The sequence below is a fragment of the Liolophura sinensis genome, chromosome 11, assembly GCF_032854445.1.
Source record: "Liolophura sinensis isolate JHLJ2023 chromosome 11, CUHK_Ljap_v2, whole genome shotgun sequence".
Lineage (NCBI taxonomy): Eukaryota > Metazoa > Mollusca > Polyplacophora > Chitonida > Chitonidae > Liolophura > Liolophura sinensis.
The window spans coordinates 24,262,972-24,276,518 of NC_088305.1; the positions used below are offsets into that span (position 1 = coordinate 24,262,972).

Here is a 13,547-nt window from a genome sequence, read left to right on the forward strand (position 1 = left end):
CATTGTGAACGGGCCGCAAAGTGAAGTCAATTTTTTTCACCTGCATATGATTTATATTTTGGCAGAGTTTGTGAAATTTGTGCGCAGTGAAGAAGAATGCCGGAGAAAATGGCATGATGCGGAGATCCAGTGCGACAAACTACGACGGCGGGTAAAGGAAATTGATCAGGAGAAACTGGCACTGGACACACAGCTACGTCATGCCAGGTAAACCTGAATCAAACAAATGTCACTCATGCCAGGTAAACCTGAATCAAACAAATGTCACTCATGCCAGGTAAACCTGAATCAAACAAATGTCACTCATGCCAGGTAAACCTGAATCAAACAAATGTCACTCATGCCAGGTAAACATGAATCAAACAAATGTCACTCATGCCAGGTAAACATGGATCAAACAAATGTCAGTCATGCCAGGTAAACATGAATCACAGATGTCAATCATGCCAGGTAAACATGAATCTAACAGATGTCAGTCATGCCAGGTAAACATGAATCAAATGTCATGCCAGGTAAACATGAATCAAACAAATGTCACTCATGCCAGGTAAACATGAATCAAACAGATGTCAGTCATGCCAGGTAAACATGAATCAAACAGATGTCAGTCATGCCAGGTAAACATGAATCAAACAGATGTCACTCATGCCAGGTAAACATGAATCAAACAGATGTCAGTCATGCCAGGTAAACATGAATCAAACAAATGTCACTCATGCCAGGTAAACATGGATCAAACAAATGTCAGTCATGCCAGGTAAACATGAATCACAGATGTCAATCATGCCAGGTAAACATGAATCAAACAGATGTCAGTCATGCCAGGTAAACATGAATCAAATGTCATGCCAGGTAAACATGAATCAAACAAATGTCACTCATGCCAGGTAAACATGAATCAAACAGATGTCAGTCATGCCAGGTAAACATGAATCAAACAGATGTCAGTCATGCCAGGTAAACATGAATCAAACAGATGTCACTCATGCCAGGTAAACATGAATCAAACAGATGTCAGTCATGCCAGGTAAACATGAATCAAACAGATGTCACTCATGCCAGGTAAACATGAATCAAACAGATGTCACGCATGCCAGGTAAACATGAATCAAACAGATGTCACGCATGCCAGGTAAACATGAATCAAACAAATGTCACTCATGCCAGGTAAGCATCAATCAAACAGATGTCAGTCATGCCAGGTAAACATGAATCAAACAGATGTCACGCATGCCAGGTAAACATGAATCAAACAAATGTCACTCATGCCAGGTAAACATGAATCAAACAAATGTCACTCATGCCAGGTAAACATGAATCAAACAGATGTCACTCATGCCAGGTAAACATGAATCAAACAAATGTCAGTCATGCCAGGTAAACATGAATCAAACAAATGTCACTCATGCCAGGTAAACATGAATCAAACAAATGTCACGCATGCCAGGTAAACATGAATCAAACAGACGTCACTCATGCCAGGTAAACATGAATCAAACAGACGTCACTCATGCCAGGTAAACATGAATCAAACAGATGTCACTCATGCCAGGTAAACATCAGTCAAATGTTTTGCCAGGTATACACCACTCAGACAATCAAATGTCATGCCAGGTATACACCACTCAGACAATCAAATGTCATGCCAGGTATACACCATACAAATGTCATGCCAGGTATACACCACTCATACAAATGTCATGCCAGGTATACACCACTCAGACAGTCAAATGTCAAGCCAGGTATACACCACTCAGACAATCAAATGTCAATCAGGTGTACACCACTCAGGCAATCAAATGTCAAGCCAGGTATACACCACTCAGACAAACAAATATCAAGCCGGGTATACACCACTCAGACAATCAAATGTTAAGCCAGGTATACACCACTCATACAAATGCCATGCCAGGTATACAACACTCATCCAGTCAAATGTCATGCCAAGTATACACCGCTCAACCAATGTCATGACAGCAATGCACTACGCATACATTCAAATGACATGCCAGGTATACACCACTCAGACAACCAAATGCCATGCCAGGTATACACCACTCATGTCATTGGTCTATTTGAACCATTATTGTTTTGTTCAGAAATAAAGGAGTACTTATTTCAGATAATGTTCTCCAAAAAATTGTCTATGTGGTTTGTTTTCCAAGCACAGCATATTCTGAATTTTATTACTTTTATTGTTTCCATGGTAACAGATTTGGCTTATATTTTGCAGTCTCTGAATGCTGTGTTTTGTTTTTCTGCTATCTAGAAAACAGATTGCCCTGGAAGTTGACAAACGTATGGCCACAGAACGGGAACTGGACAGTGCGGTACGTCTCTGGTATTCCTTGTGTTCAGGCTCTTGCTTTGTCTCTGTAAGCAACAAGTGTATGGCATATGTTTGTTTTTCAGAGAAAATTGTGGACTTCTGATTGGTCGGTTGGCCTTGGTTAATCTACCCCATTTTATCACCATTCGGAGAAAACTGTGGACTTCTGATGGGTCGGTTCGCCTTGGTTAAGCTACCCCATTTGATGAAGAGACAAGGAATACAGCCTGATGCATATTTTCCTTTTTTCCCTGTTTCCTTTTTTTTTTCTTTATACCTAAGTTTCTAAGTCAAGAAAAGTTGTGCTTAATGCTCTTCATTGTGATTCATGTAAACTGGCGTCAGGTGGATGTTCATTCCGTAATCAGATCATGCTTTTTTTTTTTTCTTAAATTTTCCTGAACGAAGGATTCTCTGTCTTTATTTCAAGGCCACACTTCTAGGGTCATAAATTACTGGTACTCAGACAGGTGAGACATGCATGTAAACCATGGGTAGATGGCAAACTGTGTAAAACCTGTCTGTCTTGTCTTCTCAGGAGAGGCAACTTTGTCTGATCCGGGAACTTTTGAATGACCGGAATCACCGCACCACAATCAATGAAGAAGACATGGAGAAGCTCTACGGCCTTGTCAAAGGCAGAGAACGACGCAATATGCATGAGGCACAGTCTCCTTATGGGTTAGTCATGATTGGCAAAAGAATAAGAGAGTCCAGAGAGCTGATACTGGTTCTTCATTTAGGTCCCATAATGAAAATAATGACTCTACAAAAATGTCGTTATAATGATAATGAGAACTCCTCAAAGCAGTGAATATCTGGAGCCTCCTTTGTACAGTAGAAAATAACTAAATCACACTTTACGCTCTTTATGTCAGCTCCTTTTCCTGTTACATTTTCCGTGCTCTTGCTTTCCCCAGTGGGCTGGAGTCGTCCGCCTCCATCTTGTCTGACATTTACGACCAGACGGACGATGATTTAGAGCGTTCACGACGCTGTAGCGGGCTACGCTACAAGAAACGCCCCAGTGCCCCACCCCTAGACGAGGATGAAGATGAGTGCCCAACGCCCCCCAAAATGGGCAAAAATGCAGAAGATGTGAGTATATTATATAATCCATTTACCAGATCGGGTGTATCCCTTAATAAAGATGTAATACCTGCGATGCTAGGAATTGTTTTACTGACAGATATCAGCCAATATCTGTTGTTACTGGTTCGTTTGTGCGTTGATTTCCTGGGTCATCAGATTAATACCAAGAAAGTAATAAAAACTGAAGACTTCTACCTGCTAAAGCCAAAACCCCTGAGGTAAAATTTTACGTTCTTGTTAAAAGTATGTCAAAGGAAGAAAAAACGATGATAACCTTTGGGTTTTTTTTTCAATTTCAGGCTGACAACTCTTTCATTACTACAACCACAATAACAGTGGATCGTCAAGGCAACCCGGTGACAGCAAAAACAGAGGTCACCGTGCCGAAGCTGAATAAAAGTTTAAGTGAACCTGCCCTCGACATTTACCGTGAAGAGCCAGACCGAGACACTGGTAATTCTGGGTTATCTCCCATTGTGAAACTCTTGCTGATTTGAGTGCCACGGATCTTGTCGTGTTTATTGAAAAAGATTTTCACTTGTTCCTACCTGGACAGATTTATTTTTTGCCACTTTCACAAAACTTTATTTGTCATAATTCCTGGAGCTTTTTTTTTTTTTTTTTGTAAATGGTGTTTAGCGACGTGATTTATGAGAAAAACTGGTTTATGAAATTTTTGTCAAAGCGAAACATATACTGTGTAAAGGAAGAAACACTTTAAATTTAAACTCTCAAATCTTGATTATGTCAGAGAGTGACCCAGAGTCAGAAGACTACTTGTGGACCCCCAACCGCAACAACAATGCCATGCGTTACCCCCGAGGAATTCTGAAGCGAACCCCCTCAGAGCCTGAGTAAGTTATATCCTCGTCTGTGGCAATAGAACATATAAAAGCCCACGACAAAAAGTATCTTCTCTAAAGGTCACCTCGGCAGATAATCTTTAACATGTTTTTGCCACAATACGGCTGAATTATTTGCTGATGTGGTGTTTACGCCGCAATCATTCATTCATGCATTCATTTTCTCATTGATAAGCCCACTTCAGTTTTCTCCACACATAAACATTGCCACTGCAAAACTTTGATGAGCAGCATATCAAACACCATGCCATTAAATAGTTTTAAATAGTGTTTTTCACCTAAAGTGCAACCTGTAAAATTGCGCTTGAGAAGCACATATCGGTCTGAAAATCTTACTTTTGATGCCAACTCTTGAAATTCATCAAAATGTTTGAGGTGGATGAAGCAGTAAGAATCAAAACAATGCACAAAGTTTCTAGGTTAGAAGATTAGCTTCATTTGATTTATTTATTTATTTGATTGGTGTTTTTCACTGTACTCAAGAGTATTTCAGTATTTCACTTATACAATGGCGTACAGCATTATGATGAGTGGAAACCGGGCACAGCCCCATGGGAAACCCACTACCATCTGCAGGTTGCTGGCAGACCTTCCCACGTACATCAGGAGAGGAAGCCAGCATGAGCTGGACTTGAACTCACGGCAAAGCTGCAGTTGAGCTTTCATCTTTAATTAATGTTATCCAGGTTTAAATACATGTTTTTCTGTTTTATGTTCAGAACGCCAGTTTTAAGAAAAGCAACTTCAGCCAGCAAAGGTCTGAACAGAGGCCACGTGTTTGACACTAGGAACATCTTCAAACCAGAGACATGTGTGCCAGTAAGTACTCAACACATAACCCCAAATTAGCAGTTTGACAAAGTTTGCGATAGGATCACGTCCTCATTCATGCACGGGGACCCACGAGGGCACATGTTTGAGTTCACGATTCGCTCACATTGGTTTGGCTGTGGCTTTTAGGGGCTCGTCTGGTATGTTACAAAGTGTACTTTCGTCAACTTTAAGCTTTTCGTTTTCCTCCATCCATAGGTTTCGGTGCTGTTGTAATAGTGAAAAAAACTATTCTTAAACAGCGTGAAACACCAGGTAAGAAAAAAATTGAGTAGGTGATCTTCCTGATTCTTTGATGGAGTGAGAAATGGAGGTGTTACAGGCAGATGTGCACTTAATTACACTGAATAGCAGAAGTGCAAATTTCCAAAACCAGATTCAACAAATTATTTGAACTTACCCTAAATGACCTAAATTTCATCCATGACTAAGTTGCCCATTTTTCCAGAATCTTGGAGTTCTATTGATTTTAGAAAGGCATTTTGAGGTGTGTTTGGACGGTAGGGTGGTATATTACTGGGAAACGTAAATTTCAGCACCAGAAGAAAAGTTTCATGAAATTTATTTGCCTCCAAAAATACTCTTTTTGAGGTCGAATTCTAAGGTCATTAGGGTAATTCTACCCCGCATGCATTAACAGAGTATGATTGTACGTACACCTCAGATATAATATTGTAGATTTCAAAATCTCTTAAAATGGGACATTGTGTTGTTTTTGTGGATATGTGTAGATTTTCCTTTTCATTGTGACTGGATTTTTTATAGAATACTCAACAGGAGCTTTGGTGTGGGACATGTTAAAAATTTGCTCATTTCTCTTTTTAGTGTGGAAAGAAGATTGGATTTGGAAGGTTTGCTGTAAAATGCAAAGGTACGCATAATTTTCACATCTGTTCAATCATTGATATTTTCTGCTTGACCTGAAAGCCAATTTTGATTGCCCAGCAGTAGGGTTTACATTTCCTTAAACTTGAAAATAAAAAAATAATTTTTTTAAATAAGCCTAAGGAATTGTTTTCACTTAATGGATTGAGGATAGTAAAGTATGCTGACCATGAAATGAATGCATCAACTTGTTAGCTAAGCTTGTGTGCTTGTACTTCCAGACTGCCGTGCGACGTGTCACCCTGACTGTAAAGATTTACTCCCCTTGCCATGCGTGCCCAATGCTCCCAGTACGCCAGCCACCACAACAAGAAACTTTGTGGTTAGTATATCAAGGGCTAATCCTGGCAACAACTCCAACATATATGTGCTTTGTAAAGGTGACAATTTGAAGAGTGGATACGCTCTAAAGGGACAAATAGTAAATCACCACAGATTGTCGAATTAAGAAGCTAACTTTAAAAGTTGATTGAGGGGCCCTCCATAGCCAAGGTGGTTAGCAGGCCAGAGGAATGCAATGACTCTCCCCCGGGCTCCGCCCAGTTTCCTCCCGCCATAATGCTGACCGCCATCGTATAAGTGAAATATTCTTGAGCACAGCTTAAAACACCAAACAAATAATATAAATAAATAAGAAGTAGATTGAAAAATGAATTGAAATAGTGTAAAATTTGTTGCATTTGACCTTGGATTTCTTGGTTTTGTTTGAGTGATTGTGTAAGTAACATTGCTTTCATCAGACCCACTAGCTTTCAGTCCACTCCCTTTCACCATACAAGATCAGGGCCCAGTCGTCCAAAACTGGTTTAAGACTTAATACCAGATTTAAGCCAAGTCTTCTGTATTGTACTCACACATGTGGCCTAAAAAAAATTGTTTAACGTTATAATGTGAACTGAAACTGCTGCTGTTATACTTAGACTTTGGAAAATTGCAGTATCTGCTGAGTTTGGCTAAAATTTAATTATAAAATATGACCTAATACCAGTATTAGCTAATACACTTTCGAACAATTGGGCCCTGGTGTTCAAACCCAGTCCTTTCTGAACACGTTATATGATTGGTTCTCCAGAAAGTGGATTAGCTCTCAACCAGTTTTAGGCTCATGTACATGTTTTTGAAAGCAGGTCTCTCTGGCTCAGCTAGGCATTTAAATTTATATATTTATTTATTTATCTATTTATTTTCTTTTGGCGTCTTCCTCAGAGCTCTCCTTTGCTTCTTGGCCACTTTTTGATTTTGTAGTGATAAATACTCGTAATACATTAACCATTTATGAAAAGTGAATTATCATCATCGTTATTTTTATTCTTGACAGGGCGTGATCTCTGACTATGTGTCAAACAGCTCTCCCATGATTCCAGCACTTGTGGTGAGTTTTGCATTTGTACCTGCGCACCCTGCCCCTTAAATATCCCACACAAGGTGTATCACAAAAATAAACACCAAACTAATACATCATCACAAATTCCCTTTGATCCCCAAGATCTAAAAATACAAAACGTTTCCCCAATCATTCACCCGAGGCAAAATTTGAGATAACAGTGCAACCCTCACTTTATTGGTTCTTTTTTTCCCCACAGGTACATTGTATTCGGGAGATAGAGAAGAGGGGCATGCATGAAGTAGGAATATACAGAGTGCCGGGGTAAGCACAAATCAGCTACAAGTAGAGTGTGTGGCAGAAGCTGAGCCACAAGGACAGTGTGGCGGAAGCTGAGCCACAAGGACAGTGTGGCGGAAGCTGAGTCACAAGTACAGTGTGGCAGAAGCTGAGCCACAAGTACAGTGTGGCGGAAGCTGAGCCACAAGTACAGTGTGGCAGAAGCTGAGTCACAAGGACAGTGTGGCGGAAGCTGAGCCACAAGTACAGTGTGGCAGAAGCTGAGCCACAAGTACAGTGTGGCAGAAGCTGAGCCACAAGTACAGTGTGGCAGAAGCTGGCCCACAAGTACAGTGTGGCAGAAGCTGAGCCCCGAGTACAGTGTGGCAGAAGCTGAGCCCCGAGTACAGTGTGGCGGAAGCTGAGCCACGAGCGCATTGTGGCAGAAGCTGAGCCACAAGGACAGTGTGGCGGAAGCTGAGCCACAAGTACAGTGTGGCAGAAGCTGAGCCACGAGTACAGTGTGGCAGAAGCTGAGCCACGAGTACAGTGTGGCAGAAGCTGAGCCACAAGTACAGTGTGGCGGAAGCTGAGCCACAAGTACAGTGTGGCGGAAGCTGAGCCACGAGCGCAGTGTGGCGGAAGCTGAGCCACAAGGACAGTGTGGCAGAAGCTGAGCCCCGAGTGCAGTGTGGCGGAAGCTGATTCACAAGTACAGTGTGGCAGAAGCTGAGTCACAAGTACAGTGTGGCAGAAGCTGAGCCACAAGTACAGTGTGGCAGAAGCTGAGCCACAAGTACAGTGTGGCAGAAGCTGACCCACAAGTACAGCGTGGCAGAAGCTGAGCCACAAGTACAGCGTGGCAGAAGCTGAGCCACAAGTACAGTGTGGCAGAAGCTGACCCACAAGTACAGCGTGGCAGAAGCTGAGCCCCGAGTACAGTGTGGCGGAAGCTGAGTCACAAGTGCAGTGTGGCAGAAGCTGGCCCACAAGTACAGTGTGGCGGAAGCTGAGTCACAAGGGACAGTGTGGCAGAAGCTGAGTCACAAGGACAGTGTGGCGGAAGCTGAGCCACAAGTACAGTGTGGCAGAAGCTGAGCCACAAGTACAGTGTGGCAGAAGCTGAGCCACAAGTACAGTGTGGCAGAAGCTGAGCCACAAGTACAGTGTGGCGGAAGCTGAGTCACAAGGACAGTGTGGCAGAAGCTGAGTCACAAGTACAGTGTGGCAGAAGCTGAGTCACAAGTACAGTGTGGCAGAAGCTGAGCCACAAGGGACAGTGCGGCAGAAGCTGAGCCACAAGTACAGTGTGGCAGAAGCTGGCCCACAAGTACAGTGTGGCAGAAGCTGAACCCCGAGTACAGTGTGGCGGAAGCTGAGCCACAAGTACAGTGTGGCAGAAGCTGAGCCACAAGTACAGTGTGGCGGAAGCTGAGCCACAAGGACAGTGTGGCAGAAGCTGGCCCACAAGTACAGTGTGGCAGAAGCTGAGCCACAAGTACAGTGTGGCAGAAGCTGAGCCACAAGGACAGTGTGGCGGAAGCTGAGTCACAAGTACAGTGTGGCAGAAGCTGAGGTCACAAGTACAGTGTTGCAGAAGCTGAGCCACAAGGACAGTGTGGCAGAAGCTGAGCCCCGAGTACAGTGTGGCAGAAGCTGAGTCACAAGGACAGTGTGGCAGAAGCTGAGCCACAAGGACAGTGTGGCAGAAGCTGGCCCACAAGTACAGTGTGGCAGAAGCTGAGCCCCGAGTACAGTGTGGCGGAAGCTGAGCCACAAGTACAGTGTGGCAGAAGCTGAGCCACAAGTACAGTGTGGCGGAAGCTGAGCCACAAGGACAGTGTGGCGGAAGGCTGAGTCACAAGTACAGTGTGGCAGAAGCTGAGTCACAAGTACAGTGTGGCAGAAGCTGAGTCACAAGGACAGTGCGGCAGAAGCTGAGTCACAAGTACAGTGTGGCAGAAGCTGGCCCACAAGTACAGTGTGGCAGAAGCTGAGCCCCGAGTACAGTGTGGCGGAAGCTGAGTCACAAGTACAGTGTGGCAGAAGCTGAGCCACAAGTACAGTGTGGCAGAAGCTGAGCCACAAGTACAGTGTGGCAGAAGCTGGCCCACAAGTACAGTGTGGCGGAAGCTGAGCCACGAGCGCAGTGTGGCGGAAGCTGAGCCACGAGTACAGTGTGGCAGAAGCTGAGCCACAAGGACAGTGTGGCAGAAGCTGAGCCCCGAGTGCAGTGTGGCGGAAGCTGAGCCACTAGCGCAGTGCGGCGGAAGCTGAGCCACGAGCCCAGTGCGGCAGGAGCTGAGCCACGAGCTAAAACACCAATCAAATAAATAAATCTTAAAACCATTAGACTTTTGTTAACATCAAGTAGAAAACAGTTTGTTGAAAAATTTGTCCAAATAGGGGATGTCTTTAATGACATCTATTCCAGGTGAAAATGCATGGTTACATCTCATGTCATAGAAAAGATTAAAATAGGTTGATATCATTTGAAATTGGAAATTTTGTACAGATTTCCTGAAGAAGTTCACAGTGAGAATCTTGTGTTTCTTTTGCAGCTCCACCAAGCAAGTGAGAGAATTGAAAGAGAAATTCTTAAAGGGCAAAGTTCCAAATCTGGTAAGTTACCCAATGGCTGCATGGAATCAAGTTGTTTCACTTTGGAAATAGTAAAGATAAGCTCATGGTTCTAGCGTTGATAAATTCTGAGCATATACTGCACCAAAATTTCGCAGAAGAAAAGATTTTTTGACACACCAGTAATGTTAAGACACAATTTAGTATTTACTATCAAGCATTCATGAAGAAATATTATCATTCGTAATGTCTGGAACAATCAGCTACATCTTACAAATTATGGAAAACGCTTAGGGAAATCAGGGTGAGTACGGTGGGAAGGAGAGGGACATTTTGCCCTTGATAACAGATCACCTGGCATTCTAACTGTGAGGTTGGGAGTTTAACTCTGCTCCGAGGGTCATGAACTTAACGTGGAAGATTTTTGTTTGTTTAACATTCCATCTACATGTATAAACTTGAATTCTTCTGATTCCATGAACAAGTGCCAATTCACTGTAGCTGTGATATCTCTAATTTCATGTGGTCTTGCACCCAGGACCCTTGTTAAATGAATGGCCCATGTTAAAAGATAAGAGCCCTGTGCTGAAGGACACCATATCGAAAAATATTGTTCTGTGTTTCAGTCCCATGTGGATGACATCAACGTAGTGTGTGGTTGTGTCAAGGACTTTCTTCTGAAGCTCAAGGAACCCCTCATCACTTACAGGATGTGGCAGGAGTTTGTCGATGCAGCCAGTAAGTTGTCATGGAAAGACTCTGACAGAACATAAAGTTAATTGTACCCAGCAAGATTCTTCAGAGCCTTGGTGGCTGTAAGTCATTGAAGATTCTCTTAATTCTGTGGAAGTTCTTTAGCTGGAGACCACATGCCTTCTGACATATGACATTTTGTGGAGAAGTTCTCAAGTAAGTCACCAAAGGTTGGTGGTTCAGTCTGTGCACCTGGACGTCCTCCACACATAACCACCTGGTCCTCCACAGCCATGTGCAAATTCTGTGCGATTTAGGAGAAATGAACTGCAAAACAATTGTTACACTAAGGGTTTGCTGTGTTTGAATCTAGCCGGGGTTGGACTCATGGTAAAAGAGCAGATCAGCTAATGACATACATTGTTGTATAAAATGCAGGAGTTTTGTCCCTGTTTGTCTGTCTGTCTGTCCATGTGAAACAGTAAGAGATTAATCGTTTTGATCTATTGCAGCTGAGTGGAATGAGTTGAGAGGTGAAACATCTTTATATTCAAGTCCCTCTTTGTTCGTGGTGTCGTTTTTCACTAGTTGTAACTAAACAGTCTGAGGGACCCAAGTTAGGGGTGGGGAAGCCTGCTTTACACAGGTGCACTGTTTAATAGGCTGGGCCCTGTTCCCTAAAGTATTTCATTGTAATCGCCATGACTGCAAAGGTCCTATGTTTCCTTGGTAGTTACCATCATCTTACTTTAAGATAAGTTTGTGGAATGGATACCTGAGCATGTCACAGAAATGTTTTAACCAACTGAAGAGAATCAGAAATACCAGTCATTCTCTCTTACATGTATCTGATACCCCAGCCTTGCAACACAGCCAGTAAAATTTTCAACGGTACCCCCATTTCTTGCAATTTTTAGGGCATATTTCTAGTGCTGAAAGTAAAAAATTACATTTATTGCCCCATTTTTTTGAACAGTAAAGATATGAATATGTTGTTGGACTATGTGAAAAAAAAAACATATAGCTAAAGAGAGCAGAGCGAGCGTCCCAAAAATTAGAAGAATTAGGATTCACAAAAATTAATGGTTCAGAATTCATTAGCACCACATGATTTTTGCGGAAAAAATAAATTTTGTTTTTTTTCCCCTCTTTTGATCTTGGGTGTTTTTACCCTTTATGTTGTCAGGCTGCCCTGTTTCTATTCACTGGACTTCTAACCAGCTCATTATCCTGTTTCCTGAAATAATTGTTCATCACAACTTGCACAACATTTACTCTGTTGCATTTGTTATCAACTAACAGAGGTCTGTCAGCAACGTGCTGATGGTTGTGGTTTCCCGCTTTCCTCCTACCATAATGCAGGCCACTGTTGTATCAGTGAAATATTCTTGAGTACGGGGTAATACGCCAATCAAATAAATAAATATTAAAATAACAGGTTAATCAGTTTTCCCTGGTACACGTACACTGTAATAATGACCTCGGTGTGTGTCATGGCTTTTTGTCCTGGTTGTGGGGAGTGCTTATTACCAGTGCTAGATTTTTGGGGCTAATGTTTGGGTCACATACCAGTCCCTGCTGCTGTTTTTGCAGGAACCTTGCACATTTTTCCCTAACCATACAACTGGATTTGTCCAATGGAAAATAGTGTAAGAATTACTGTGTACCGTACTGGAATTAACAAGTTTTTAACTTTGTTTGCGTCCAGCAATAAGCAGTGGTTGTTTTCATCTCTAATTTCTGAGCCAAAATTTGTTCTGCTTATCTTCTTGTCCAGCTTATTGTATATTTCGGTGGGGCCTCCGTGGCTGAGAGGCTAGTAGGCCTGCATAGCACAATGACCAAGGGGCCTCTCAGCAATGCGGTCGCTGTCAGCTGAAGTCCAGTTCATGCTGGCTTCCTCTTCGTTGGTAAGTGGGAAGATCTTCCAGCAACCAGCGGATGGCCATGGGTTTCCTCCGGACTCTGCTTGGTTTCCTCCCACGATAATGCTGGTCATTGTCGCACAAGTGAAATATTCTATAGTATGGTGTAAAACACAAGTGAAATAAAAAAATAAATGTTGTAATTGTCCACGTTTACATGCAAATGGAGAATAAATGTAGACTTTTCTCACATTCTCCTTCAGCTGACCCTCATTTTGAGCACGACAGAAGTCGATTGTGTATCGCGGTGAAGAATCTGCCACCAGCTAACAAGGACACATTGGCCTTCTTAATCGTACATCTGCAGAAGTAAGTCACAACAAGTTGGAGTCGTTGTAGTTGTGTCACTTCCTCTCCAAATGCCTGCCTATGCTTTTCTACACAAGATGTTTTGAAGTCTTAACCGGAGTTACAGCCCTTGATGCGCTTCAGGCCTGCTTTCAGTTTAATTGTTTCAGCATACTTTATTTCTTCAGAAGTTGAAATGAGTTTTGGGAATTTGTGATGCTTATTCATGTAGCCAAATGACCACATAATCATTACAGATTGTAGTCATCAAGGGGCGTCTGCTGTATTATTTTATATTAATTACCGCATGACCACATCATCATTACAGATTGTAGTCATCAAGGGGCGTCTGCTGTATTATTTTATATTAATTACCGCATGACCACATCATCATTACAGATTATAGTCATCAAGGGGCGTCTGCTGTATTATTTTATACTAATTACCGCATGACCACA

General features: G+C 42.5%; 1 protein-coding gene across 4 annotated transcripts in view; it reads left to right on the forward strand.

Moving 5' to 3' along the window:
• The window catches only part of LOC135477591 (rac GTPase-activating protein 1-like), a 36,393-nt gene that overhangs the window by 12,492 nt on the left and 10,354 nt on the right, over positions 1-13,547 (forward strand). For all 4 annotated transcript variants that reach the window (XM_064757755.1, XM_064757754.1, XM_064757753.1 and 1 more), the window contains 14 exons: positions 66-207; positions 2,270-2,330; positions 2,868-3,010; positions 3,250-3,427; positions 3,721-3,874; positions 4,173-4,275; positions 5,004-5,103; positions 5,941-5,986; positions 6,222-6,322; positions 7,319-7,372; positions 7,584-7,648; positions 10,165-10,225; positions 10,810-10,921; positions 13,005-13,110. In XM_064757755.1, coding sequence (XP_064613825.1) covers positions 66-207; positions 2,270-2,330; positions 2,868-3,010; positions 3,250-3,427; positions 3,721-3,874; positions 4,173-4,275; positions 5,004-5,103; positions 5,941-5,986; positions 6,222-6,322; positions 7,319-7,372; positions 7,584-7,648; positions 10,165-10,225; positions 10,810-10,921; positions 13,005-13,110 — 1,426 coding nt within the window. The remainder of the gene's footprint in view (positions 1-65; positions 208-2,269; positions 2,331-2,867; positions 3,011-3,249; positions 3,428-3,720; positions 3,875-4,172; positions 4,276-5,003; positions 5,104-5,940; positions 5,987-6,221; positions 6,323-7,318; positions 7,373-7,583; positions 7,649-10,164; positions 10,226-10,809; positions 10,922-13,004; positions 13,111-13,547) is intronic.